This window comes from Rhinolophus hipposideros (genome assembly GCF_964194185.1).
Source record: "Rhinolophus hipposideros genome assembly, chromosome: 22".
NCBI classification, from domain to species: domain Eukaryota; kingdom Metazoa; phylum Chordata; class Mammalia; order Chiroptera; family Rhinolophidae; genus Rhinolophus; species Rhinolophus hipposideros.
In genome coordinates this window covers 19,312,157-19,340,118 of record NC_138068.1, presented here as the reverse complement: position 1 = coordinate 19,340,118, position 27,962 = coordinate 19,312,157, and the positions used below count along the sequence as shown (strand labels likewise).

General features: G+C 49.6%; 1 protein-coding gene across 28 annotated transcripts in view; it reads left to right on the top strand.

Annotated features, from left to right (window-relative positions):
- EPB41L1 (erythrocyte membrane protein band 4.1 like 1) overlaps positions 1-25,533 on the top strand; it is a 119,037-nt gene extending 93,504 nt beyond the window's left edge. For 8 of the 28 annotated variants that reach the window (XM_081034622.1, XM_081034613.1, XM_081034636.1 and 5 more), the window contains 10 exons: positions 524-2,524; positions 3,033-3,140; positions 4,228-4,638; positions 6,505-6,606; positions 8,271-8,354; positions 12,970-13,056; positions 13,837-13,920; positions 15,900-15,980; positions 16,297-16,413; positions 22,113-25,533. In XM_081034622.1, the coding sequence (XP_080890748.1) occupies positions 524-2,524; positions 3,033-3,140; positions 4,228-4,638; positions 6,505-6,606; positions 8,271-8,354; positions 12,970-13,056; positions 13,837-13,920; positions 15,900-15,980; positions 16,297-16,413; positions 22,113-22,121 (3,084 nt within the window). In that variant the 3' untranslated portion in view covers positions 22,122-25,533. The remainder of the gene's footprint in view (positions 1-523; positions 2,525-3,032; positions 3,141-4,227; positions 4,639-6,504; positions 6,607-8,270; positions 8,355-12,969; positions 13,057-13,836; positions 13,921-15,899; positions 15,981-16,296; positions 16,414-22,112) is intronic. The other 20 variants (XM_081034628.1, XM_081034630.1, XM_081034629.1 and 17 more) reach the window with 10 other exon arrangements.
- The last annotated feature ends 2,429 nt before the right edge of the window (positions 25,534-27,962 follow it).

Here is a 27,962-nt window from a genome sequence, read left to right as displayed (position 1 = left end):
CATCAAAAATCAAGCACTCTTCCTGACTCTACTATCAATTGACAGTGACCTTGGGTAAGTCACTGACTTTCTCTCAGCCTCAGCGTACCCATTTGCACAATGAGGAGATTAGACTGGAAGTGGCTTAGGAGTTCTTTTGGCCCTAACATTCAAAGATTCCATGTGACATCAGCTACTTTCTCTTCTGACAGTGGCAGTTACATTATTAAAAGAGGCAGCGTTAGAGTTCTGGCCCATCCGTTGAATCTCCATTTCCTCATGGTTAACACGGGGAGGGCAGGAGATCTCATCCCATTTGACCAAGTTGGGGCAGTGGTTGAAGGGAATTGGTAAATAATTTGTGGGGTGCTTTGATGGGAAGGGAGCCTGCTAGCATTGTCATGCCTTCCTCTCCCCAGTCCGTTCTGGGGACGTGTTGACCTTTCAGTGGTAGATTGGTCCCTTCTTGCAGAGGGAAAAGCTGACCCGTTCTTCAGGTGCCTGATATTTCATGTTAACTCTTCTTGCTCCGATTGAAACACAGGGTTCAGAGCATTGGGTACTTATTGAAAGAGAGTACACTAGGCCAGAAGAACTCAGACTTGTAAAAGTGGCCACCACGCAGCAGGAAGAAAGTGAGGCAGGCCTTGCAGATATCCTTGCCGATGGCAGACTCTCCAAAGTACATGTGCTGGTGGACAAGTTCCAAGTGGAAGTGGCCACAGAAGAAATGGTGGGAGCCAGAAGAGCAAATACCCAGCAAAAAGGAAGAATGATTGCAAGCCCTGAAGACTTTGAGTCAGTATGGGAGGAAGGCCCCTGGGTCAGGGAAGGCCCAGCAGGGGCTTCTCTGGCTGCAGAATGCACGCTGGCAGAAAAGCTTGAGAGCAGTCAGTTGATGGAGGGCACTGGGGAGGCAACCATCGGAGAGCCCTGGGTCTCAGGTGGTCAGCTGGAGGGCCAGACGGAGCTGACGAAGGAACTGGAGGAGATCCAGGCTTGTGGAAGACCCACTGTCCCGGGGACCAGGCCAACAGAGGTGGATGTCCCCTCTCCAGCCTCTGACAAGGGAGGACTCCAGTCCTTTCTGCTGGATCCAGCCCACGTGGAGGCCAGAGCCGACTCAAGTGATGAAACCGATACTTCCTTTGCAGAGAGAAGTTTCTATTTAAACTACGGAGAGAAAGATTTTGAAGACCATATCCTCCCTCCACCACTGGAGGAGAGAGAAGAGCACCTGGAAGCCCCTCCAGGAGACGAGACCAGGCCGGAGCTCTCAGAGGAGCTGGCAGAGAGCGCTGAGCTGAATTCCTCAGACCCGTGGGGCTCTCCTGCCCCTTCTGACAGGAGCAAGGACCAAGACTGTGAAGCCCACACAGCTTCCTTGGAGGAGGGGGCAGGACCCCCCCAGACCCACAGAAGACTGGATGAGCTGGAGGCCTTTGTTGAGCAGCTCAGTAAGGGATGTCCTCCAGGGCAAACATTTGCTGAGGTCTGGGAAGAAGCTGGGTGGGGGGTGGAAGGAGAGTTTACCCACCCAGCATCCACCTTCGCTGCAGAGGAAGAGGCCCCCAGGAGTGGATTTTTAATGAGAAAGGCTGAGAAAAGTCCCCCAGCAGGATGGAAGCAGCACTCACCTCACAAACGAGAGGCTGTGTGCCGAGACCTCCCAGCCTACGCCGTTCCATGGAAGCCAGCCAGACTGGACAGAGGTAATTTCCTGTCCAAAGACGGGGGACTGGTTCACACCCAAATAAGAGAACCTGTGACAGAGGACAGCAAGGTTCAAATGACATTTCTTCAGATGGAGGTGATCAACCCACCCCCAACCTCCCCTGGTCCCTTTCATGCTCAGGCACCTCCAGAGGAAGCTTCTCCAAGCACAGCCCCTTGGGGGTCACGGGAGCCTTTGCAGCTCAGTGACCCTTTTGGAGAAGAATCCCCGATGTTTCTCAAACTTGTCCATCCTCCTAAAGAATGCCCAGATCCCAAGGACCAAGTCGAGCCGGTCGTGACTCTGGACGGAGGTGAGCGTAGGGTGCCTCCCGTCACCAGCAGAAAGCCCAGAGTTGTCCTCGAAGAAGTCGAGGGGGGTGTACCCCTGGGGTTGGGGTTCCCTTCAGGGAAGCAAAAGGAGATGACCCATTTCCAGGCTGGGGGCCAAGAGGGCTCCCTGGAAGATATTAGCAAGACCTCAGTGGCCAACAAAATTCGGATCTTTGAGACTCAAGGAGCTGAAACTTGCCGACTGAGTCAGGGTGAAACAAGGGTCCTTCCAAATGAGTTGTCTTCAGAGGCCTCCCTGGGGCAGGTAGAGCAACAGCGGAATAAGCTTTTAGACCTGGGCTTCGTCCACCTCCAGCCGCTGGGCGACATTGCCCGCCCTCAGGCCACCGATTTCTCAGTGATGCCGCCTGCTACCAGACACTTCCGGGAGGGCATTTCTACCACATCCCACCATGAAGGACGCATGGAACTCGAACTCGTGTCCCCAGATTCAGGCTGTGAAACTACGCTGGAGGAAGCTACTGGGGGAACTGGCCACGTGAGCCCCCACCCCCACCTCTGCCCCCCGGCCAGGGGAGCTGACAGCATGCTGCATAGCTTATTAGAAGCATGTTTTAGTGGCCCTTCGTAATTAGTGCAGTGAGAGGCTGCTTGTCTGTCCCTGTGAGTTCTTTTCCCTAAATGCGCCCTAAATGCCCATGCAGAATGATGGGTTCATCTGCTCTGCCCATGTGAGCTTAGTCACAAAGACCCTTGGCTTTTGGTGTGACCTGGTACCCAGAGGGTCACATAGCCCCAGTGGAGAAGATGGCACCACCACCAGCAAACTACACACTTGCTTTGCCTTGCTGCCCCCACCTGCTGGGTTCCTACTTGTTTTGCCTGGCTTGTCCAATGACCTTCCTTCTTCCTTTCCCTTCCCTGGTTCTCCTGCCTTGCGGAAGCTGACAGTCCAGAGGTTTCCATCTTTCACTTCCGGTTCCCTGTCGTTCCCCGTACCAAGTTTCTTTCTGCCTCCTTAAGACTAACTATCTTCTCTAATCCAGAACAAATCCGGAGATGCGGTCAGGGAAGAGAAGCACGTCACCAGTTTAGCAGCGAACCCCCGTGGGAAAGGGGGGCGCCTGAGATTCGCCAGCCCCTCAGGCCCTCAGGTCTCTGTAGCCCCCTTGGTGCCCTGATGACCCGGTCCTCTTCGCCTGGCCAGGGTGCATCACTGCCTCAGATTCCCACCTGCTCTGGCAGTGCTTCTTGTGGCAGCTCAAATCTGGCTTGTCTGGAATGTGTCCTCACACCTCTCAGCCTTCCAGAAACTGGCTAAATGGACGCTTATTAAGCAAGTGAATCTCTTAAGTGCACTGAATCTCTCGAACCTGAAGCCAAGTACTTTAAAAATATTTGGTGGGTGTTAGATTGATTTTAAAAAGGAGATGTCATGAACCGGCCCCAAATGTGTGTGCGGTGTTTAATCCCTGACAGGCCAGTTGAGAGGTATGTATGTGTCAGACAAGAGTTGCCCTCCGGCATTTCCTTGGCCTGCTGTTGTCAATTACACTGATGAGAACAGAACCTCCACTCCGTGGCCTGCCCACCAGCCCACTCATGGAGCTCTGGGTTGAACGGATGTAGCACCCAGGAATCACCCCATATTGTTCCTCCCTCAAGATAATGCTGATCCCCTCCCATGGAGACTCAGTGGAATTGACAAACCGTGATGGCTTCCTCTTTGTTCCTCAAAGCTCTTGGCTCCAGCCTCTCTGCCTTTCCCCGCCTGGGTTTCCTTGATCCCTGGGTCTCCCTCTTTGGTTTCTGTGTCTCGATGCCAGCCTGCGCGGATGGGCCTGGGACCCAGGCCCCCATCCCTGCCTTGTGCGCAATGCTGCTTCTGATAGGCTCTCAGATCCAAACGTTGGATGGAGCCCCCTGTCCAGGACCCACTGGCAGGATGTTTGCTTTGTACTTGCTTTGCCATCAGCAGAGGACCCTCAAAAAGGAACATCTCGACTCTTGAGAAGTTTTTGGTTTTTTTACGCTTGTTATGATGCCAAGGAACCTTTCCTGGGGGTGTTTTTTGTTTCCTGACCTGCTCTTCCATTTGGGACATCAACATGGCCCCACGATGCCTTCTGTCATTCACCATCTTGATATCTCTCTCTCTCCCTCCCTCTCTCCCTCTCGCCCTCTTGCCCTCTCTCCCTCTTGCCCCACGTCCCCGTTCCTTTGATTTTTATCTGGCCATAGAGAGCAGGGCTGAGGGAGGGCTTGGAGGAGAAAGTCAAACCGCCACGTCCCAGAGCCCCAGAGAGTGACACAGGCGACGAGGACCTGGACCAGGAGAGGGACGCGGTGTTCCTGAAGGACAACCACCTGGCGATTGAGCGTAAGTGCTCCAGCATCACGGTCAGCTCCACGTCCAGCCTGGAGGCGGAGGTTGACTTCACCGTCATTGGGGACTACCACGGCAGCGCCTTCGAAGACTTTTCCCGCAGTCTGCCTGAGCTGGACAGAGACAAGAGTGACTCAGAAACCGAGGGCCTGGTGTTCTCCCGGGGTCTCAGCAAGAGGGGCCCCAGCCAGGATGACGAGTCCGGGGGCATCGAGGACAGCCCGGATCGAGGGGCCTGCTCCACCCCGGATATGCCCCAGTTTGAGGTACCAGGCCCGCCGGGCACTGCATGTTCAGAGGGCCCTGGGTCATCTTTGAGAAGACTTAAGTCGCCAGCCTGCAGCCCAGAGTCCCTCCGCCTGAATGAAGCTCTGTCTCGTGTTGCATGACTGCCCCTCTGCAGAACAGCATGGTTCTGTGCTCGCATGTTTGCCAACTTGGGTTTACCCCTAACCTTCCCTCCTTGGCGTTTTTAACCCTGTGACCCCATCGCTTGCCTGAGGTCAAGTGAGGGCCGGCCATCTGGTCTTCCTCGAATCCTCCTCTCCCTGCCCGTGTTGCATGGCGCTGCAGAGAGCGTGTGCTGTGGACTCGCGGGGGCTCCTGCGGCCCGGTCTGAAAGTCAGTGGTTTTTCCTGATCCTGGCCTGGCCTCCTCTCCCTGGGGCCTGGGCTTCCTAGGGAAGGGGCAGCAGTCTGAGTCCATCTGGCCCTGGGGTAGTCATGGAAACTTCTAGAGAAGAGGCGACGGCGTGACTGAGGGAGACACAAGGCTAGACTGTGTCTGGGCCTCTCCACCCTGTGTCCTCCCTTCAGAGGTTCTTTGTTCATGTTATTTCTTTGCTCCCTCATCTCTTCCAGCCCCAGCCTACCTCCTTCCACACTCCCCATTCCCCATCTTCCAGGCGTTGAAACATGAGCTCATCCACTCTGGGCTTTCACACCATACTGTACCCTCTGGGTAGAAGGTTTATCCTGCCTTTCTCTGCCTTGCAAACACGTCATATTCCAGGACAGAGTTTAGAGGTCCCTTCCCGAGCAAACCCTTTCCTGACTGCCCTGGGCAGAAATATTATCCCCTCCACAGCCCCCGTGCTCGGTCATGCTTCTGCCCTTGGCAGTAGCCCAAGTAGTCAGGCTCGTGGCTGACAGGTCTGCTCTCCTACCAGATGGCAGTGCCTCTAAGCCTGCACATGCCGGGCACTAACAGATGATTAATTAAATGAATGGCGAGATCTCCAGGTTACAACCATCTATTAGAATGCCCTCTTACCACCCTCCCAACCAGATGACAAGCTAGCATTCATTCATTCATTCATTCATTCAGCTCACATATGTTAATACCTGCTGTGTGCGTTGCTATGAAGTAGGCTCAATGGAGGACTCAGAAAACTGATCGTTTTGCTTAAGCCTTCTAGAGAAGAGGTTGTAAACTGGGGCTCGTGGCCAGGTCTGGCCAGCAGAGGTGTTTCCTTGGACCTTGATTTAAAATCAGGACATCGAATATAAAATCCAGGGTGTGTTTTTTTTTAATATCATTTTAAAAAGATCGGATGATTCTGTCACTGAAGCTATGGCCAGATTTGGCCAAACCTGAGTGAACCCCCATGTTCTCTCCAATTTACCCCAGTCCTCAGCAAGCCCACTTCACTTGTTTGTATCTGCTGCCTGGCCCCTGTGGGCCTCCAGGGTGTGTGACTGCGCTCTAAAGAACAGTTCTCCTGAAGCAGCTGGGAGGTGGTGGCATAACCGTTGGAGTTATTCACGATTCAGTGACATTATGTGTAGATGGAAAGCACTTAGCGTGGGGCCCAACTCAGAGAATACTCACTGAATAGTAGATGTTCTGTTGATGGCAATCTAGAAACAGCATGTAGCACCCACGAGCTTGTGTGTGCAGGGTCATGGGCAGGCCTGGCTGGGTGCTGCTGGCCGTTCTGGCTCTCCTCTGGGGCTGTTCGTCTGTGACCCTTACACCATGCCTCTTCTTTTGCCCTGACCTGCGTACCCTTCTGGAGACTTGGCCAGCTGCAGGTGTGGGAGACAACCTGCTGACCCGACACCACAGCTGCTTGTGAGCAGGAGTCATGCCTGAGCTTGAGTTATGAAGTATTCTCCCTCATCTCCCTACAGCCCGTGAAAACGGAAACCATGACTGTCAGCAGCCTGGCCATCAGGAAGAAGATTGAGCCAGAGGCTGTGCTGCAGACCAGAGTCACCACTGTGGATACCCAGGTAACCTGAGCCTTCCAGTGTACCCTTCCAGAGCACAGGTATTAAGCGTTTGGGGATGGGATTCCCCCATGGACAAGCCCCTTGGTCAACCTTTGGCTTCCCCAGAGCCCCTGTTTTAACCCTGATACTCCTCAGAGCTTCATTGTCCTCTCTGAGCTCTAGAAGTGGGCAGTAGAATGGGTTCTTGTCCTGGGCAGACTACGCCTAGTAAGACCTCAACTTCCCCATCTGTAAAATGGGGATGATTGTGTCTCCCCTGTTCTGCTGGGAGTTTTTATAGGGACTAGTGGCTAGTGGATTAGAGCCGTGGCTTTAGATTGTTTGAAGGACTTGGAGGGGTTTCCTGTACCCCAAGTACCCCAGGGGCTGCTTGGGGAGAGAAGGGATAAAAACCCCATCCAGCTTCAGTCCGATGGCTCCCATTGGTTTATGCATGGGGGTTCCACATCAGATTGGCGAGATGAACAAACTGAAAAAACAAAAACCCCAAATCATTTGTTTTAGCAAGATGGAACATACTTAGTACCTTGGAGAAGGCTATCATGAATTGACATAGGTGTACGACTTATAGTGCATTTCCTAAGTTCCTTTTGTGGTTTTTAAATTTTGAAAATTAAGATTGTGGGTCTTGGTTCTTCCTGGCCAAAAGAGTTGTTGTGCTGGGGGCTTTCTTGCTCTGGAGACCAGTCTTTGTCTCAAAGACTAAAAGAAGATGTGAACCAACGCAACGTGGGCAACTCGCTCGTTTCCAGATTTTTTTCCTCCCACTTTTATAACATGCATAGGGGTTTATGAAGCTGCTAGTGCAGTCGAGACCCTAGAGTTGTGATGAGTTGTGTGAACTCAGGCACATGCTCCCTCTCTGGTTTGTTTTGTTTCAGTAACGTGTGTAACTGAAACAACTGTTTTTACATAGAGAAATATAAAGAAAACTAAAAATGGCCCCAAATTCCACAGTTCAGTAACCCTTACTTGACGTCTAGACAACAGCAAAATGTTCACAGTTAGGAAAGGCAAATGGAACACAATGGAATTTTTCTTGTGATTTCCTCCCAGAAAAATATGTCTACATTTACCAACATATATACTTAATATCTCTAGATATTTGAAAATTTTACAGAAAAGAGATTCTCTTTTACACCTTAAGCTTTTTAAAATAATTTTCTTGGTGATCGCTTCTCACTAGCATAAATGGACTTAACTCCTTAGTCCCACTCAGGAGTGGACCCTAACTTTTCACACGATCTCCCATTGATGGGCTTGTGCTGTTTGTCTTTGGCAGTTAATAATGAGTGCGGCAGTGAACTTCTTTGTTCATACTTCTTGGGAAAGTTTATATCCAAAGGGTGAATTCCTAGCAATGAGGTCACCAGGTTAAAGAATACATGCATTGAAATTTGGATGGAATTGGTCAAATTGTCTGAGATTATTTTTCCTTTGTCAAAGAAGACAATTGAAATGAACTGGAGGACTTGTGAGGCCCCCCTGCAATTCGGTCTCTGTGTGGCCACCACCCCTACCAAGTGCATGTTCATTCACACAGCCTGTCACTTTGTAACTAGGAATACCATGAGCCCAGGTGACAGATACTGCAGGTGTATCTGGTGTGTGCTCTCTCTCTCTCTCTCTCTCTCTCTCTCTCTCATGACTCCTCCTCTGGCCAGCAGGTTGACGGCACTGTCCCAATGGGGAAAGAGTTCATAACAACTGCTCCCTCCATCACCACGGAGACCATATCCACCACCATGGTAAGTAGGACCAGGAGGCTTCCCTCTCTGACCAGCCCCCTTACCCCCGAAATAGCCAGATAACGAGCTAACACTGCCAGTTGCTTCTGGAAGCCCTCATCTGCCTCCCTGCGTCAGGCCTGGGACATACAGTCAAATTGTCTGCCACTGTAGTTGCCACAGGACAATCCAGTCAGACCTCAGTTTTCCAAATTGAATAATGTGGGAGGTAGAATCCCTGGGTCTCAGTTCTCCGGACCGTCTCAGCAACAGCTGGGATAAAGGGAGGATGTACTATTTGATTAATAGCAATGCCTGAGGATTGTGCCCGAAAGTCCTTCCTGAGCACCAGGCCGCCTACCGTAGCAGCTGTGCATTTTCTCACGTATTGGGCCAATTCCTTACCTTGGTCAGTAGATGGCGTGCGGTGAACCTAAGTTGGAAGCTCAGGATTTTGGACCTTCTCCTGCGGGACCCTGTGGTTCTGCTACCTATTTGCTGTCTGACCCATAAAGGGGAGGTCCTTGGCCTCAGGTGTCCTCATCTGTAAAATGGGAATAATCCCCATTCTGTCTGGTTCACGAGTTCTTGAGAGAGTCCAGTAACATCAGATCCTTTAATGATGACACAGAACAGATAGCATTTGGCACACAGGTTTTGGTGCCAGGCAATGATCTCATTAGTCCTCAAAAAAAAACAACTGTGAAGTAAATGCTCTTTTTTGTCCCTACCCTTTACAGATGAGGAAACTAAAGGTCAGAGAGGTAAAGTGACTTACCCAAGGTCACACAACCAATAAGTGGTAGAGCCAGGTCAAACCCAGGCATTCTGACTCCAGGAGCCCTGCTGTCCACCTCAGCCGTTCTTCTCTGTTCCCTCATCCTGACCATTGTGAACACTGGCCGCAAGGGCCTGGGGTTGGGGTAGGCGCTGGGGCTGGAGCTGGGGCTGGGGTAGGGGCAGGTATCGGTGCCTGGGCCAGATCTGTCTTGAATGGTTGGGAATTTGTTTTCCAGTGCTTTCTCTTGCCAAACCCCTGAAATACACATAGGAAAAGAATTACATTAATTTAGACTACCTTCCAGGTAGGTTTTGAGTAAACAAAGATTTTAAGATAAACCCAAACCAGTTACCAGCTTACACACTTTTTTCCCTGGTCACTCAGTTCCTCCTCTCCACTCAACCTTTCACCACGTGGCATTGGGATGCGTATAGGGCTAAATTTAAATTCATGCTATGGTCAGCAGGCAGTTTCATCATTCATTTAGTCATCCATCCGTCCATCCATCCATCCACCCATCCATTCATTTGTTCCAAAAACACTTATTAATCTCTACTATCTGCCCAGTATGGGGATACGGAGTTGAAGAAAAGATACTGCTTGCTAGAATTCATTTGTCCAAATAATAACCATGGGCACATGCCATGTGCTGTGCCCCTGGGTTTAGGTCCTGGGCACACAGTGGTGAACAAGGCCCTGCTCTCCCACTTCCTGGCTTGATGACTTCCTTGGGCAAGTTACCTGAACCTCTCCAGACCTCAGTTTCCACTTCTGTAAAATGGGATAAGGGGCAATAATAGCATGTCCTTCAAAGGGTTGATGCGAGGAGGAAGGTAGTCTGTGCAAAGCTCTCAGAAGAGAGCTTGGCAACCTAGGACGTGGTCGGTAATGTGTGCAGCTGTTATTTTTGTCCTGCCTTCACGGAACAGTGTCATATATGCTTTCGTAGGGAGCACAGGTATGGGTGAAGAGGTATGGGTGCCATCATAGGAGCCGGAGAAGGTTTTAAGCAGGGACATCGGAGCTATGCTTGAAGGATAACTTAAGGTGCAATCATGGGAGAAGGTGTTCCAGGCAGTGGAAACAGCAGGTACAAAGGCAAGGTGTGAAGCATAGCCCTTGGTCAGTAAAGGGAGAGGTCAGGTTTGTGGGGGAGGGGCAGCAGGCGAAGAGGCTGGAAAGGAAGGCTGGGCCAGAGCTTGAAGGGCTCAGCGGTCACGTATGAAGTTCAAACTTCGTCCTGGAGATCATGGAAAATCACTTTTTTGACTAGGGGCTTGATGTCATCAAAATATGTGTGTCTGTGTTTTAGGAAGATGACGCTAGCAACCTGTGTGGAACACGACTAAAGCAAAAATCTCTTCCCTCGGGGACATGGGTCTCTCTTTTTTTTTTTCCTGCCCTCCTTTCCTCCCTCCCGGCTTCCTTCAGCACATATTTACAGAACACCCACGCTGTGTGAATCCAGCACTGAAGGAGACAGACAATGTCCCTGAGCCCACGTGCTATTAGGAGAAACCGAAAGAGAAGGCAGGGAACTAGTTTAGGGGCTGCTGCAGGGCCAGAGCGTGAGGAGTCGGGTGCTGAGGGAGGAACAGGGTTCAGGGGTGCCTGGAGGCAGAAAGCACAGGCTTTGGTCATTGATAGAATCTTCAGGTGACAGGAGAAACGATGGGCTGGTGACACTGCTCCCCAGCCCAGCTCTTCTCAAAATACGGTCCCAGTCCCGGAAGCCTGTTAGAAAAGCAAATTTTCAGGCCCCACCCCAGACCTATTGACTCAGAAACTCCATGGGGGGAGGGCGGAGGCAGCGTGTGTGCTTTCACAGGGGATGCCCCTCAAGTGGGAGAAGCACTGAGAGCATTGGAGGGAGTGCTATTCCGTGGCAGGTCTGGGTCGGGGCAGGAAGAGGCTGCAGATTTCATTTTGGATCTGCTGAGTCTGAGATGCCTGGTGGACGTTTCCAGGGGAAAATGTCTAGGACACAATTGGTTTTAAAGGTCTAGGATTCAAGAAAGATCTGGGCTACAGCTAAAGCGTTAGGGGGACGGTGGCCTTGATGAGGAAGCCTGGAGTGGCTGATTTGGCCCAGGGTGGATGGCGAGGAGAGCCCTGCGTACCTGGGAGGAAGGGCCCAGAGCGGAGACGGTGACATTGCCCTGGGCAGGAGAGTTGCTGCTCCTCCTTGAGGCGGGAGAGAGGACTGTCCGAGATGCAGGAAAGGCCAGGGGAACAGATGGAACACATGCTGCCTTGTTTTGAACGACCTGGGTCCCCATTAGTGGCCTCTGTTTTCATCGCGGAGGCAGAGGTGAAGCTTTGCCTGGGGAAAAGGAAGCAGTGGCAGAAAAGGCTGTAGAGGAGACTGGCCTGGTGTGACAGCGGACTCAGAGTGCCTCATGGCCGTTTCCTGAGCCAGGAGAAAGAAAGCGTTGCACCTGGAAGGAAGGCCGTCCTTTTAAGACCTGCTGCTGCTGCTGCCATATTTTGGGACTCCATCTGAGGAAGTTGCTCGTGGATGGAGGGCCAGGTGGCCAGGTCACTGATGACCTCAGCTAGAGGAAGGATGGGGAGCAGGCAGGGCAAAGGCGTAAGGCTCTGTCCTCACCCATCCCCTGGCAGGCAGAGGTCCAGGTCTAGTACCAGGCACAGACCAGGAGCAGGATCAGCTTACTGGGCACCTGCAGAATGGACACAGATCTGGGCCCTGGACAGACAAGGCTGAGCCCTGAGATGGTCCAGAAAGTGGGAGGTAAGAGTCAGGCAGTCAGGTAGGCCCCTTGCTAGATATGGGCCAGTAAGTCTGGGGCCACTTCCAGGATTATCTAGTAGTCAGAAGCCAATGTAGGACCAGGAGAAGTGGCTCAAGGGTAAGGATTCTGAGGGCAGAGTGGTGTGGCTGAAGGAGTGTGTTAGGCTTTCAGTCTGATGAACGTGGATCTGAATCCAGGTTCTAGCACTAACTTGCTGGAGGACTTACGCAAGCCACTTAACGTTCTCTGGGCCTGTAGTTTCTCTTCAATAAAACAAGAGTATTCAAATGATTCATTCTGAGGATTAAATGAGATAATGCATCCTTAGGATAATACCTAGTACACAGCATTGTGTTATTAATAGCTAACCTATACTCTTATATTTATCCTATAGATTTCTGTTTGCAAAGCCCTTTCTCCTCTATTATCCTCATTATGTCTCTGTGGGAGTGGGGAAGGGGTCCCTTTAAAAAACAAACTTAAGACTTTATTTTTTTAGAGGAGTTTTAGATTCACAGCGAAATTGAGAGGAAGAAAAAAAACTTGAGAGGAAGGTACAGAGATTTCCCACATACCTCCTGCCCCCACTTTTGCACATTTTCCCCCATTATCAGCATTGCCCACCAGAGTGGGACATTGGTTAACACAGATAACCTCTCTATTGCAGGGGTCCCTTTTTATAGGTAAATCCATGAGGCCCATGGAGGGGAAGTGCCTGTGGCCCAGGTCATGTGGCTAGAATGTGGCAAGGCCAGGATGAGAACCTGAATGTCTCAACTCTTTTGTTAGTACTTCCAGAAAACAATACTGTGTCTTGTTCACCACGGTGTCCCTAATGCCAGGCACTCTGTAAATATTTGTGGAATGAATGAGTGTGTGAGTCAGTGTGTAAGCATGTGAGCGAGCGAGTGTGTAAGTGTGTGAATGAATAAGTGAGTGTGTGGCAAATGAGAGGAGACTGAATTGAATGATGCCTTCGGCTCTCTGCTTCTAATGTCACAACTCCACCTGTGGCCATGAGAGCTGCATGGCCATGTGCTCTGGCCATCCTGAGGGCCCGCCCACCTGAGACCTGGCCATCTGAGCACTATTGTTTTCCCAGGAGAACAGTCTCAAGTCCGGGAAGGGGGCAGCTGCCATGATCCCAGGCCCACAGACGGTGGCCACGGAAATCCGTTCTCTTTCTCCGGTAAGTGGGCAGGGCCAGCTCAGGCTAGGGGACTCCACACGGAGAATGTGGACCCAGGTCCACCACCAGCCCGCAGCAAGGGCAGCGTGGAGCCCAGAAGGCTGCCCTTTGAAGTGCATTGTTTTCAGAGGCCCACAGGGTTTCTGGTGTCCACCAGTCTTGCCCACTGCCCTCCAAACACACATACACACACACACACACACTCGGCAGGGCAGTGGTAGTGTGGGGGTGAAGTGGCTCCTCCCCTTGTCAACACCTGTGGTGTGACAGCTCTGCTCTCCTTACTGACCAGGAGACGCAGTGGACTAGGGGTCCAGAGGCTTGGATTCTGGACCTGGCTCTGTTAGTGGTTGCCCCGTGAGCCCGAGTCTGCCCCCTTTGAGGTCTCTTGCAGCTCCTGCGTCCTCCTGATCTGTCATTGTCATTATTTAGCTCCATAGAGAGCGTGTTCTCAGCTCTGACTGGGTGGGGAACCAACAGGTTTCCCTTGGATCCCTCGGTTCATTCTTCTAAGAAGCCAGGTCTTCTTAAGATTCTGGGCCTTAGGAATCTCAGGTTCTAGGAATCTTAGATTCCAGGCTTTGAGAATTTCATGGGTCTAGCATTCTGAAGATTCCAGTATTCCTAAATTCTTAGATTCAATGGCTTGTAGCATCTTGGCTTCCAAACTTCACCTTCATGGGACCCCTACTCGTCCCTTGGTGTACCCCACCCCGCCTCCACCCCGCAGAGCCCAGCATCCTCACCTGACCCCGGGGTGGGGGTGGTTATATTCTGCAGATCATCGGGAAAGATGTCCTCACCAGCACCTACGGCGCCACTGCGGAAACCCTCTCCACCTCCACCACCACCCATGTTACCAAAGTGAGTAGCAGCAGGGTGTCACCTGCCCCCAGCCTGGCTGTGGGGCTCGGGAAGGTCATTGCCATTGCTCTGCCTTATAACATGGACAGAGAAGACCCTTGGTGTTCCCAGTTCCTGGAGTGCTGTGCGCTTTGTGCTGATACGGGTTGTCCTACGCACGGACCTACCCTTCAGCGTTGACAGCCAGGCTTGGGGGATGAGGCCATCTCCTTGGACAGAATTGTGAACCACTGACGTTTGCACCTTATAGACCTTAAGTGCTGGAGGGATTTCGAGGGGGGTAATGTAAGGAAGGCTCAACGTGTGAGGAATAGTCTTCTGGAAAAAGTGGGGTTTGTGCAGGGTCTTGGAAAGCAGGTAGGACTTGAAAGGAAGGAGAAGGCAAAGGCAGACATTCTACACAATGCATAAGATGAGAGCAGAAACAGCATGTGTTTGCTTCTTTGTTCACTGAGCAAATGTTAGTGAGCGTCCACCTTACGCTGACCTCTGTACAGGGGCTGCTTGAGGGGCTGTAAGCGATGCATGTAGTGGGACATGGGAGCAGTGGTCTCCGCCAAGGAGAAGCAGCATGTAGACATGTATCTGTGGGAAATCAGGTTGCACTGGGGCCAGGGGAAGCAGAATAGAGACAAATAAGACACATTCCAAGACAAATGTGGCCTGAGTCTGAGAGCCATTGGAAAGCCATCGAGCCGTCTTAACTGGGGAGTGACCCAGTGAAAAGAGGTTTAAGGAGAGGAGATTGGGTCCCCCAGGAAGTGCAGGTAGATGGGAGAAAGGAGAGAGTAAGTTATAGATAGACAAGGGATAGAGGGCCTGGACCAGGGTGGGGGACAGAGTTGGGGAAGGAAGAGGAAGGGCCGAGGAAGGACAGCATTCCTGATGTATCAGCCGTGACTCAGCCAAGGAAACAGGGCTGAGGACAGGCTGGCACATCCATGCTGCAGTGGCCAGAGGGAGATGGAGGCTTGAAGGAGAGAGGCCAGGGAGCCCCGTTGAGCTGTAGGTTCTGCTGAGCCATCCAAAGAAGTCTGGAAGGTGGCATTCGCCCTTTACAACACAATCTTAGCCCCTGCCCCCTCCTATGTAGGACTCAGCACTTCTGCACAGTCCCCAGAGAGGACCCGCTGTCACCAAAAGCATTAGTGAGCAATGTTGACTTCACTGAAAGCTTTATGGGAAGGTTTTCCGTCACACACCCCACTGCATACAGCTCAGAAAACTTTTCTTCCCCAAGGCCCTCCTGGCCCTGCCAACTGGGAACCTCCTCTTTTTTCTTTCCACTCCTGACTCCAGCTAGGATTTCCCTCATCCACCATCCTCCTTCAATATGCCAAGCAATTAGCCCCATTTCTACTTCTAAACTCACACCCAAATCCGCCTCTTCCCAAAACAGTGGTGGTAATCAGTATCATCCACGAAATTTCTCTTCTAGTGTTGTTGGAAGGTAGAACCTCGTCACCATTCACATTTCATTCATGTGTTCATTCAACAAATCGGCATTTAGCACCTGCCCTGGTCAGGTTGGACAGAGGAGTGGGGGACGAGGGGATAGTGCAATGAACAAAAGATAGCCTCTGCCTTCAAGAGCTCCAGCCTACTGAGCAAGTCCAGGTCCCACACCCAAGGTCAGCACAGGGCAGAGAGTCCCAGAACCGTGAGAGAGAGATGAACGTGGTGCTCAGGAAGTACCGAGGCAGGAAGGCAGAAGGATTACCAACCAGGGAGACAGGCAGCATGTGATCTGGGCTTGGCAGACCTAGAGGGGGCAGTTTGGTAGTTGGAACAGTGGTGGCCCTCAGGCAAGATCTGTAGTCTGAAGTCCCAAAACCAGAAAAGGAAAACCCTGAGGGAGCTAGGAGAGAAGGTGACTGCTGCTTCCAGCTGTGCCCTGGAGGGACTTTGGTTAGCTCCCCTGTGGCAGCTGCTGCCCCAGGAGCACCTACGGCTGACCTTGCCTTCCTCTCCCACTGCAGACTGTGAAAGGAGGGTTTTCTGAGACGAGGATCGAGAAGCGAATCATTATTACTGGGGATGAAGATGTTGATCAAGACCAGGTATGGAGATAAGAAGTAGTATTCACAGCAGCAATGCCCAGTCCCCAGTCCCCACCATATTTAGTTACCCATGGATGGCTGCCCTTGTGGGCTCAGAAGATGTCCACTTCCTGCTGACCTTGTGTAGACAAGGGGCCCTGAAGGAAGGGGCATTGAATGGAAGCTAGGAGGAGCCAGAAGACCCAAGCTCTAGTCTTTCCCTTTAACTCTTGGGCCTCTGTTTCCCCAGCTGTGCACTGAGCTGCTTGTTGGTGTCCATGGTCTATTCCATATTTGATATTCTGTGTTTCCTCACTTTGCTCTTCTTTTCCACCAGGCCCTGGCTTTGGCCATTAAGGAGGCCAAACTGCAGCATCCGGACATGCTGGTAACCAAAGCTGTCGTATACAGAGAAACAGACCCATCCCCAGAGGAGAGGGACAAGAAATCACAGGTGAGGCTCCAGCAGCCATGAGAGGAGGAGGGAAGTGTGGTAAGGTCCTCGAAGGGTCATTTCCATCTAAGAACCCATCACGTGCCTGGCACAACTTTGACCCCTCCATCAGATACAACAAATCACAGTGGAGAAGAAGCCTCGTTCCTTGGCTTCTCTGGGGTTTCAGGCCCCAGATCCAGAAAAGTGAATCTAGAAGTGGTAAGAAAAGGTGAGAAGGATTGACAGTGGGTACTGAAGTGGGACAGATGGAAGCAAGCGGAACCTCTCTGGCCACTGCCTAGCAGTTTGAAATCAGAAAAAGTCCTACCAAGCCCAGTGCCTGGTAGGGGGCATTCCTATCCCAGAGTTTCTGTCTCCATCACAGGTCACTGGATGTTGCTAAGGGGGCAGGGGTTGTGATGACCAGAGCCCTTGGTCCCATCTGTCTTGCTGGATTGCAAACCCTTGACTTCTCTGGCACCTGGGGCCAGAATCCTAGGTGCCCCCATGTTTTTGTCTCCTTCTGGGCCATCAGGACTTTGGTGAATAAGAGAAATGAGAGATGGATAGCAGATAGGGCTGTCATTGGTATAAATTCGAGGAGTTCTTCTGGTCCCTCTGGAAATTTACTGACATTCATCAGACCTATAAAACAAAATCTCACAGACATTGAGTTCACCGAAATAAGTCAGACACAGAAGGTACATACTGTTTGAATCCATTCATAGGAAGTTCAGAAACAGTCGAAACTAACCAACGATGATAAAAATCAGAATAGTGGTTACTTCTAGGATGTTATGTTGATAGTGCAGAGTTACAGGGGAACCTTCTGGGGTGCTGGAAATATCAGCATCTTGAACTGGGTGGGTTACATGGTTTTACACATACACAGCGGTACCTTGGTTTTCGAACGTCTCCGTTGACAAACATTTCAGTTTACGAACGCCGTAAATTTTATGGATCTATGGTATCATTAGATAGTAAAATTCATGCTAAATTTTCAGTTTTAGGCATTTTTGATTTTAAAAGTCTTTTTTGATTTTAAAAGTCTGGAACGGATTAATCCATTTTGCATTACTTTCTGTGGGGAAACCGTGCCTCAGTTTTCGAATGTTTCAGAACTCAAACAGTCTTCCGGAACAGATTACGTTAAAAAACCGAGGTACCACTGTATAAAAATTTGTCGAGCTCTACACTTAGATTTGTGCACTTGACACATTTCACGTTATACCACAATGGAAACAAAAATCTGTCTCAAAGACCCTCACAAACAACAGGTCTCCTTTTGCCCTCTCCCCTAATGAATGAATGCAATACCTTCTAGAAAGATACAAGAGTATGTCTTTCTATTCCTTTGTTTACCACCCATTTTGTGTCAGAAAAAGCACTGCAACATTTTCCTTCCACTTTGAAAGAATGCTAAACCCTGGTCTAGACTGTGCTGTCCAATAGAACCTTCTGGAATGATGGAAATGGTTTTTCTGTGCTTGCAGTGTAGGAGCCACAAACCTAGGCTATTGAGCACTTGAAATTGGCTAATCCAAAACGAGATGTGCTGTAAGGGGAAAATATAATAGATGCAGGATTTTGAAGATTTAATATGAAAAAAATTAAAATATCTCAATTTTCATTTTGATCACATGTTGAAATGATAATGGATATGCTGGGTTAAGTAAAATATATTATTAAAACTAATTTCACCTTTTTATACTGTTTTTAATAGAAGTTACAATATTTTATTTATCTAAAAATTTTAGAAAACTAGAAATATCTGAAAATTTTTAAAAAATTGTCTAAAAATCTGTTATCTAGAAAATTAAAAATTCCATATGTGGCTCTCACTCGATATCTATTGGACAGTGTTGGTCTTCAGGTGGTCATGGGCGGAGCCTGTTTTCCAGTTTCCCTCAGACTTTCATGCAAGTGACTGTCACTTCTGTGTCCTCAGTTGTCCAATTATTCTTGCTTTTTGTCCTCCAGACCTCAGAGTGGTAGAGTGTAGGTCACTTGCCAAGCTGATGCCGAGCTGGCAGTATCACCTGGGGATACAGGTAGTAGAGAACTCGTGCCATAAAGTCTGATTTAGAAGCACTGGGCCGGGACCTGGGGATTTAGTTATACCGGGTCCTTCGTAAGCCCATGCGCAGGCCAGGTAGAGGGGCTACTGATGCAAAGAACTCTGTGCTGGGAATCCAGGGACCTGGCTCCAGTCCCAGCCATTCCGCTGACTGGCTGTGTGACCCTGGGTCAGTTTGGAGCAAGCCCCCATCCAGTTATAGTCCTCTGGCTTTTCATTTACTTTCCTAGAGTGTCTGTTATGTATTTGTCATATCTTCCCCCTTCCCTGTCTCACTCCTCATCTTCCTGGGCCATAACCAGCCACTCCCCCAGGCTCCTGCTTTCCCGTCTTTCCTGGCCATTCAGAGCTCTTGTCGCAGGCTCCACACCAGCCCACCCGGCACCATGCAGTCTTTCCCATCTGCCCACCTCACTGCTCCCTCGGCTGTTTCATTCCTTCTTTCTTGCCCCTCTTTTAGTTCTTTCTTTGATGCCATCGTCCCACGTACCACCATGCTCTCTCTCTCTCTCTCTCTCTCTCTCTCTCTCTCTCTCTCTTTCGGATCCTTCCATTAAGGTCACCTTGTTTGTGTTGCCCTGGAGAGGCAGAAGTTGCTCCCTTACTTTTTCCTCCCACATTCTTTACCTTCGTTATCACCAAGTAGGAACCACCTCTGACTTTTAACATAGTCAGACTCACTAATTCTGGGGGAGACATCTGCTCTGAATTAGAAAACTCCTTTTGAAAGTGCTTGAAAAGCACTGGTTTAATGGATGGATGCATCATGGTACCTCGAGGAAGAGCTGGATTCAAATCTTAGTTGCGCCTATTATTAGCTGCATGACTTCGAGCAAGTTCTTTAACCTTCTCATCCGTGTTTCTTCATCAGCCAAGTGGCAGTGATAGTCCCAATAGTAACAATTGCTGTAATTTATGGAGTGCTTACGCTGTTTCAGGCACCAGGCTATGCAGTCAGCATAAGTACTGTTATCTGCTCATTCGTTTGACAAATGAGGACACTGAGACTCTGAGACATTAGGTCTTAGAGCATGATGGGTTAATTAGAGAGTCAAACCTCCTCTGTTAGACTCCAGATCCGCCCTATGGCCTTAACCTCCTCACCACACTGACTTTTCAGTCTCTGTTTCCTTCATACGTATACAATAGTTAGCACAGTGCCTGGCACTTAGTAAGTGCTCAATAAAAGCTAATTGTGATTATTAACTCACAGTAGCTTACCAAAGTGCTGTACATTCAGGCTGCTGTAATAAACCAAGAAGAATACATTATAATATGATATTCTTGAGATGTCACTTGTCTTTCTGAAATGTTTGTGGGCTTTTGAAGATATCCCTTATACCCAGAATCCTGTTTACTCTGAGCTATGGGACAGGAACTTTGTGAGTCAATGAGCAAACTTAAAGTGCAGCCTACTCCTAGAAGACGGAACTCCCCAAGAAGTAGCAGGATTGAGCAGAAAGAATACACCCAGGCTTTGGAGCCAGAAACACCTTGCTAGCCGTGTGCCCAGAGGAACCTCCCTGGGGCTCAGTTTCCTCATCTGAGTTAATGGAGTTGATCTGTACATTGGAGCTGCTGTCATAATTAAACAACATCTGTGACTGTCTTAGTTCAGGCTGCTACAACACAAGACCATAGGCTGGGGGGCCTAAATAACATACATGTACTTCTCAGAGTTATAGGGGCTCAGAAGCCCAAGACGAAGGTGCTGGCCAGTTCAGCTCCTGGTGAGAGCCCACTTCCTGGTTTGCAGACAGCCGTCTTCTCTGTATGTCCTCACGTGGCCGAGAGCAGAGAAAGAGATCATCTCTCTTACGTCTCTTCTCATCAGGGCACTAATCCCATTTATGAGGGTTCTGCCCTTACGACCTAAGGCCTCACCTCCAAATGCCATCACCTTGAGAATTAGAGCTTCAACCTGTGAATTGGGGTGGGGGGGACATAAACATGAAGTCCATAGCGGTGACAACCAGGGCGGGGTCTCACGTACAGAGGATGGTCTGCCATGTGAACCTGCGTCCGTGTCCCCGGGCTTTTGCCGTGTTTAGGGATGATGAGAGTCCTGAGTAAGTCAGACCACAAACCTCCGCCACCAGCCTGGTGCACAAGACGCGTTTCCATGTGGGTGTCCATCTTACCGGTCTTCCTCTTCTCTTCCCTCCCTGGATCCTCCAGAAACATGTGTCCCTACCCCAGTTGATTCAGCCTTCCTTCTGGAAGTCCTTCCTCCTGGAAGTTCTTGCTGTGAGTGTGGAAGGCACGGTCATCTCACACCGAGTCTTTTCTCTGCAGCTTCACGGGCCAGATGTGTGGTTTCTGTTCCATCATCTCCCACTGGCCCACCTCCTTCAGGCAGGACCTGTCTTCCAAACCCTTCCAGCAGGAGGGTAGCATTCACCCAGCTTCCTAGAGCTTCCTTACCTTCAAAATGTTAATTAAATGGGGGAAAAATCATTGACTTGTTCCAAAGCAGGAGCCTTGGGTTCTAACCAACTTGCTAAGTCATTGAACCTGGGCCTCAGTTTCCCCATCTGTCAAACGATCTTATATGACTTTATTAGCATTTGGCCAGATGTGAGTGATAAAAGGCAGGAAGAATATGCCACCTGTTGAATAGTTTTCGGTAGTTGCTATGTGCTAGGCCTAGTGTTGGGCACTGGAAAGACATGATAAGGAAGAGACAGCTCTTGACCTCAAGAATATGAGAATAGTATGTAGTTAAATTAACAACGACAGGGGGTGGCCAGTTAGCTCAGTTGGTTAGAGCGTGGTGCTAATAACACCAAGGTTTCTGGTTCGATCCCCACATGGGCTACTGTGAGCTGCACCCTCCTTTAAATATATATAAAACCACTAACTGAAGATTTGTAAAAATTTTAAATTAATTAATTAACAACAATTGTAATAACAAGAACAGCCAGTATTTATTTAGCACTTATGTTGATCCTTGTTTTAAATCCCTATAACTGCATAAGGCAGGACCCATCTTACAGAGGGAACAACTGAGGTATAAAGAGGTTAAGAAACTTGCCCATGATTACAGAGCTAGTAGGCCATGGAGTGGGATTTGAATTCAGGATTCAGGATTGCAGAGCCCACACCCCTTAACCACTAAGTTTTGGAGTCGAACCTGAGTTGGGATCCAGGCTCCAGTTTCTTTATTTAAACATTGTTCTCTGGGGATTAATCCCCAGGACACAGCAGGCTCATGGAGAACTGAAAGGAAAAACAAACAAGAAAAGAAAGTCTACAATCACGACTAGACATTTCTTAGAACTGAGAGAAGGTTGGAAGAAAAAAATGCAACGAGTGTGATTTTAGCTTCTCAGTGTTAAAGGAAACTTGAACACATTTTCAGGCCAAAAGAAAAGAAACCACCTCCCTAGAAACACACAAGCAAATACACATGGGCTTTGGCTAGATCAGCTAGATGTGGGTTCAGATCTCAGCTGCCACTTACAAGCTGAGTGGCTTTAGACAAGTCACGCTGTCTTCCTGAGCCGTAGTAAAGGACACGTGATAAAGACTCGTTGAAACAGCCTCTTGCCATGTATTTAAAGATGGCTGACAACGTTACTAACTTTTCTTGTCCTCCTCCTTCCTTTGTGTCCCTTTCCCCCCACGACTCTGGCTTCAGGACTCCTGACCTCTGTGAAGAGATGCTAGCGTTTCTGGTCCAACCCAAGCCAGAGAACCGTTAAGAAGGGGCCTTCATTCTGGATTCTCCGACTCAACACCAACATCCCAGCTGCGACGTACTGTCACTGATGAGAGACTGGGAAAGAAGAAGCATATATATATATAGATATATAGAGATATAGATATATATACAGGAAACACTGCGTCCTTGCACTGCTGCCGGGGCTGGCCGAGCAGTCGACCAAACAGCAACAACCAACATCTGAACACCTACATTTCCTTTGCAGACAAATTGAAGAATTGGTGGGATTTTTCAGGAAAAATCATTATAATGACAATAATCCATTGCTCCCCCCCTTCGAAGCCCAACGAAACGGCAAAAGCAAGCCAGACCACGATGATTGTAGAAGTACAGTATGACCCTGGTTCTGCACATTACATCTGGTGGGTGGACATTCCATTTGTTCTTCTCCAGCATCTGTTGCCCACTCAAGTGCAAAGGAAAAAACTCTTTTGCAGCAAAGCAAGATAAGTTGCAGCAGCAAGACACGCACCGTCAACCGTTTTCCGAGAAAGTGAATTCCCTACTTGGAAAGGAGGAGGAACACTGGACTATTATATTTTGGGTCATGACACTGGGCTGCAAAATCCACTTTCCTTTCTTCCACCTCCCCTATCCCCCATTCAGAAGTCTTGTCATTTCTGTCTCGGCTCTTTCCTCCCTCTCTCCCGACCCTGCACCCCACGCCCTCTGTGTCCTGGTCCCGCTGAGGGCCACTGCAGATGACTCTCATTTGAAACGAGAAAAAGAAAAGAAAGCAAGAACAGAAAACCAAGCCACAGGAAGACAAGTTCTGGGTTCTCATTATGAAAGTGCAGCTTGTAGGAGATTTGTATGGATGTGCTTTTAAGTTATGTATATTACATATAACGGGAAACAAATACTAAAATAAACAGTGCTGGTAAGTATGAAGCTGACATTTTAAAATTATAATTATCTGTGATTGATGTATCCCAAGGTTCCTAGATCTCACTGAGTCGGCCCAGCCAAGGAGACCTAGCTTCTGGCTGTGAGTTGCTCACAGTAGGAGCTGACGGTTCAGTGTAGTAATACAGTGTGTGGTGTTCGTCCTTGGTTGATTGGTGGGGAGGAGTGGGGTCCCCAAATGGAGAGGCAGGGGTTTGGCAAGAAGGAAGCAACATAGATGTAGTCCAAGATGCCTTTTCCACCTGGGCAGTAGCAACCAGGGCCTGGTCTGTGCTCAGGTGTGGGGTCCAGAGTTAGGATTTTGCTGCAGAGGTCCCCTGGCTCAATCCCCCTACCTCCCTAGGGGGCTTGCCTCAGTTTTCAGTTGTCTATTTTGTTTGCCACATGTCTTGCCTTTCCCTGACCGAATTGTGATAGCGAACTCCCCATCCCAAGGGTGGCGATGCCGCGGCCACTGTAGCGGATGGTGGCTGTAACCTGGATGTCTGAAAATCCCCAGCTTTTTTCCTTTAGCACGCCTGTATTCTGTCTGAATCATTCTCTTCTTCCTGGGCCAAAGCAGCCATGGTAGAGACCGTGAACACAGGGTAAACCCTAACAGGTCAAAAGTGGGGCTTCACCTCCCCCAGAACAAGCTGTGGATGAAAGGTGATGCTGCTCACAGTCTCTGTCGGTGTAGAAGACCCTGGCTTTGGAGACCTCCCCTTCAATCAGCACCTGAGCTCCGAGTCTGTGCCCTCGGAGTCCTAGAAATTGCCTCGAGATCACAGAAACCCTTGGAAACACCCTATGAAAGGCTTGGCATTGCTCTCCGGCACAGGGGCTTTCGCAGGCTTTCCTGCCACAGGCTGCTGCCCTGAGCTCAGTGGGTCTCCTGTGAGCAAGTATGTCCCCACTGCGTTTTAATTTCTCAGTCCCATCTCACCTCCCCAGTCCTGCTTCTAAAGCAGTCAATAAAGTCATTCAACAACTATTGAGTACCTACTGATGCCAGGCACTATTCTTGGACTAAAGGAGAGAGTGGGGGTCGGGGGAGGGAGGGCCCTGGGAAGTCCCCTCAGCAAGCCTTACATTTCCAACCATGGCTGCCCCCTCTGAGCGCATTTCCACCTTCTCTCGCAATCCTGGGACATTGCCCAGGGATGTCCTCTAGAGGGCGCAGGCTTGCTTATCAGTAATCCAGAGGCTCTGTATGCTTAGCTGTTTAGCTGGTGCTCACCTGAGGCAGGACAAGAATAGTGTGCGTCTGTGGGCCCCATGGGATGGAGAGGGCGGAGAGCCCTGAACCTGGGCATCAGATGGCAGAGTCTCCGCATACCCCCAACCCCACCGCCACCCGCAGCAGGTCGGTCGTCCTCTCCAACTCCAACTCCCCCCAAATGTGACAGCACACTTTCTATGCAGCAGGTTCTTTTCACAATCCTGGTAAAGAAGCCACAGAACCTCCTTCCTGCCCTTCTCAACCTGAGAGCTTCCACTCTTTCTGAGGGTCAAGAGCCGGAGTGGCTTCACCCTCTCTGGGCTACCCAGAATTTGGCTCAGGCACCCCTGTCTTTGCTGGAACCAGGCATCTGAACACACTGGATATCCTTCAGAGGGAGAATATTTTTTTCTGGGTTCTACACCTGCCTGCAGACCCAGGGTGTGTGGCTTCAGTGCAGGGATGAAGTGACCCGGCGTAGCTCCTGGGCCAGCCAGGGTTGGTGGCGATCTCCGTCCCACAGATGCTCTGACTTTCCCTCCATGGAGAGGCAGGCAGCGCCACCAGGGAGGAGGGGAGCTGCAAAACTGAAATCTAGGACACTGTTTCTCCCCATCCTCCTCTTCATGGAATATAGACATTGGTCTTATCTGTCTTCAACCTACTTTTTTTTTATATTTCTCATCCTTTCTGTGCTGCCTTTCCACCCAGGAGCCCATGTAGCATAGCGGAAAAAGTCCCAGAGGGCAGTCAAGAGTTCTGGGCGGCCATTCTGGCTTAGCCCCTAACTCACCCTGTGACATTGAGCTAGTCCTGTGCCCCATCTGGGGCCTCAGTTTCCCCACTTGTGAAATGAAGAAGATAAACCAGATGCTCTCCAGGGTCTTTTCCCCCCTCTGCCATCCTACAGATTTTCATTTTATTTTGCTTTCTCAGAATCTTTTCAATCTGAGGGTACAGGAAGTGCCAGGACCTGTCTCAGTCTTTGAATCCTGCAAGCACATTCCAAGACTGGCCTGAAACTGCATGAGCAACATCACTCCAATTTTTTTTTTCCAAAAGTTCCTTACCAACCAACTGCGATGCTGTCCTGTTCCTTTTTACTCACACCCCTCTCTCCTCTCTGGTCCCCACGCTCCCCCACCTCAGTGCTCCGTGCTGTATGCGTGTGCTCTCTGTTCTTGTATACTCAATAAAAGTGAAATAAATGTGTTTGATGCTGAACCACAACTGGCTTGGCGCACATCTCTCTCCCCCCACCCTTTCTCTCTCCTTCTCTCTCTCTCTCTCTCTCTCTCTCTCTCTCTCTCTCTCTCTCTCTCTCTCTCTCTCTCCCTTGACTACCAGTACAAGTTCGTATTTCGAGTAGGGCTGAAACTGGAGTGCAGAGATCCCAACCTAGAACACTTTCATTAAACAAATGTTTGTAGCTCCCAGTGTGGTCCAGTCCTTGCATTAGGCTTTGCAAGTGCAACAGCAAATAAGACGAAGTCCCTGTCCTCCAGGAACCCAGAGGCTAGTGGAGGAAACAGACAACACAACAGGCAGACAGAGACAATACCCGAGTGAGGCATGGGCACCAGGAAGGAAATGCACATGGGGGTATGGTCACTGAAGAAGACCATCTTCAATAAGGTGGCCAATTACAGGCTCCCTAGGGAGGTTATATTTGTGAGCTGAATGAAAAGAAATATCCAGGAAGGTGAAGAACTTGGGCAAGAGCCTTCTAGGCGGAAGGAATAGTAAGCACGCGGGGGTGCCCTGGGACACGGGCTCGGTGTGTGGAGGCACAGCAGAGTCTCTCCTCCCTGAAACAAGAGCACCTACCTCGGGCTCTTCCTGCAACCCCGCTCCATGGGAGCCTAGTGGATAATGTATACAGACACCCTCAACTCCAGCCTTTGCCCACTGCCTTCACACGTGTTGCCGTATCTCCTGGCCTGTTACTGACTTACCATTTTTCTTTAAATTGTGAAAAAAAAATGTATTTAAAAAAGAAACTATATTACTTCCACAAATGGAAAACTATTGTTATTTGCCAAAGAAAGGAGGTCTTCATAAAAAGAAATGCAAAAATATTAATATTAAAAGTTATCCATGGAAAACTCAAACTCACCCCTTGGACTACCTGAGGTGCATGCAGCAGCGCTTTCCTTTTTATTCCACTAAGCAACTCACACCAGACTGCCTTTCTTTATTGCTCAAAATTTCACAAGCAAGAACCACGGGTAATCATTTGGTGCATTTCCTTCCAGAGTTCTCCCACGTCCAAGTATTTTTTCCAGAGTTGAAGTTACCTTGTACATCCCATTCTAAATACTTTTTAAAACTTAAATCCCGAGCACTTCCCTGTAATTTCAAATACTAATACTATTTCTTCATTAAATTATACAAAATGTTATGCAGTGAAAAGCAATTCTTCAACCCTCTTCAGACTCCTGTCTTGCCAAAGGCAATTCCTTCCAGGAGCTTTGTTACTCCTTCCCTGAATTTTCCCAGGTTTCCTTAAGCTATCTGTCACACTTGGTGTTTTGCAATAGGATTTGGTTTGCAAACATTGGGTCCCCACACGCCCTGGATCTGTATCTTTCTCTCCCATAAATACAGAGCCAGCCTCTGTGCTGCCTGGGAGTAAACTGTGTTTCATCTGTATCAGTGGTTCTTAACGTGTGTGTGTGTGTGTGTGTGTGTGTGTGTGTGTGTGTGTGTGTGTGTGTTTTGCCCCCCAGGGAACATTTAGCAATATCTGGAGACATTTTTGGGTGACACACTGAGGGGTGCTACTGGCATCTGCTGGGTAGAGGCCAGGGGTGCTGCTAAACAACCTACAATCACAGGACAACCCCCATAACAAAGAATTATCTGGCCCCAAATATCAGTAGTACCAAGGTTGAGTAACCTGATCTGGATGGAAATAGGACCCACAAGGTGGGATTTCCAGACCACCATCCACAGCTTCCATGCCCATAATATAGTACCCTGGAGTCTCTGAGATGATGGCGAGCCTGGCTGACGACCAGACCATAGAGCTCAGCACTTAAGACTGGGAATAGGGAGGGGTGAGGAGAGAGCTGAGCTTCCTCATGCAGGAAGTGGAACTGACACAACAGGCTGAGATTGGCATGCATGACTGTGACGAATGGAAGCCATCTCTGCTTAATCCTGCAGCAGCTCATTGTGATCAACCACGACCACAGGGTCCAGTCACTAAGAGATGAATTTTGACTGAGACAGATTGGCGTGTCCAGCTGTCACTGAGGAAGTATGACAGACAAGCTAAGGAGTAGCAGCACAAGGACGAGAACAGCCAGCTACAGCCAGTAGCTCCACCACTCTGACTGTGTATCCTCTCTGAGCCTCAGTTTTCTCATCTGTAAGTTGGGAATACTAATACCTGCTTATTAGGGTAGTGTAAGGTTTAGAAATCATATGCGAATGGCCTGCCCTACGGATTTTGGACGTACGCAGCCAGCCCTCACAATCACATGAGTCAATTCCTTGCCATAAGTCTCTTAATATATATCTCCTATTGGCTTGGCTTCTTTGGTTGGACCCTGAGTGGTACAACCACCCAGCACAGGGCTAGGCCCCAAAATAGAAGCTATTTGTTAATACCAAATTGCTGTCATTAATTAAATGCATAATATATATATACTGAG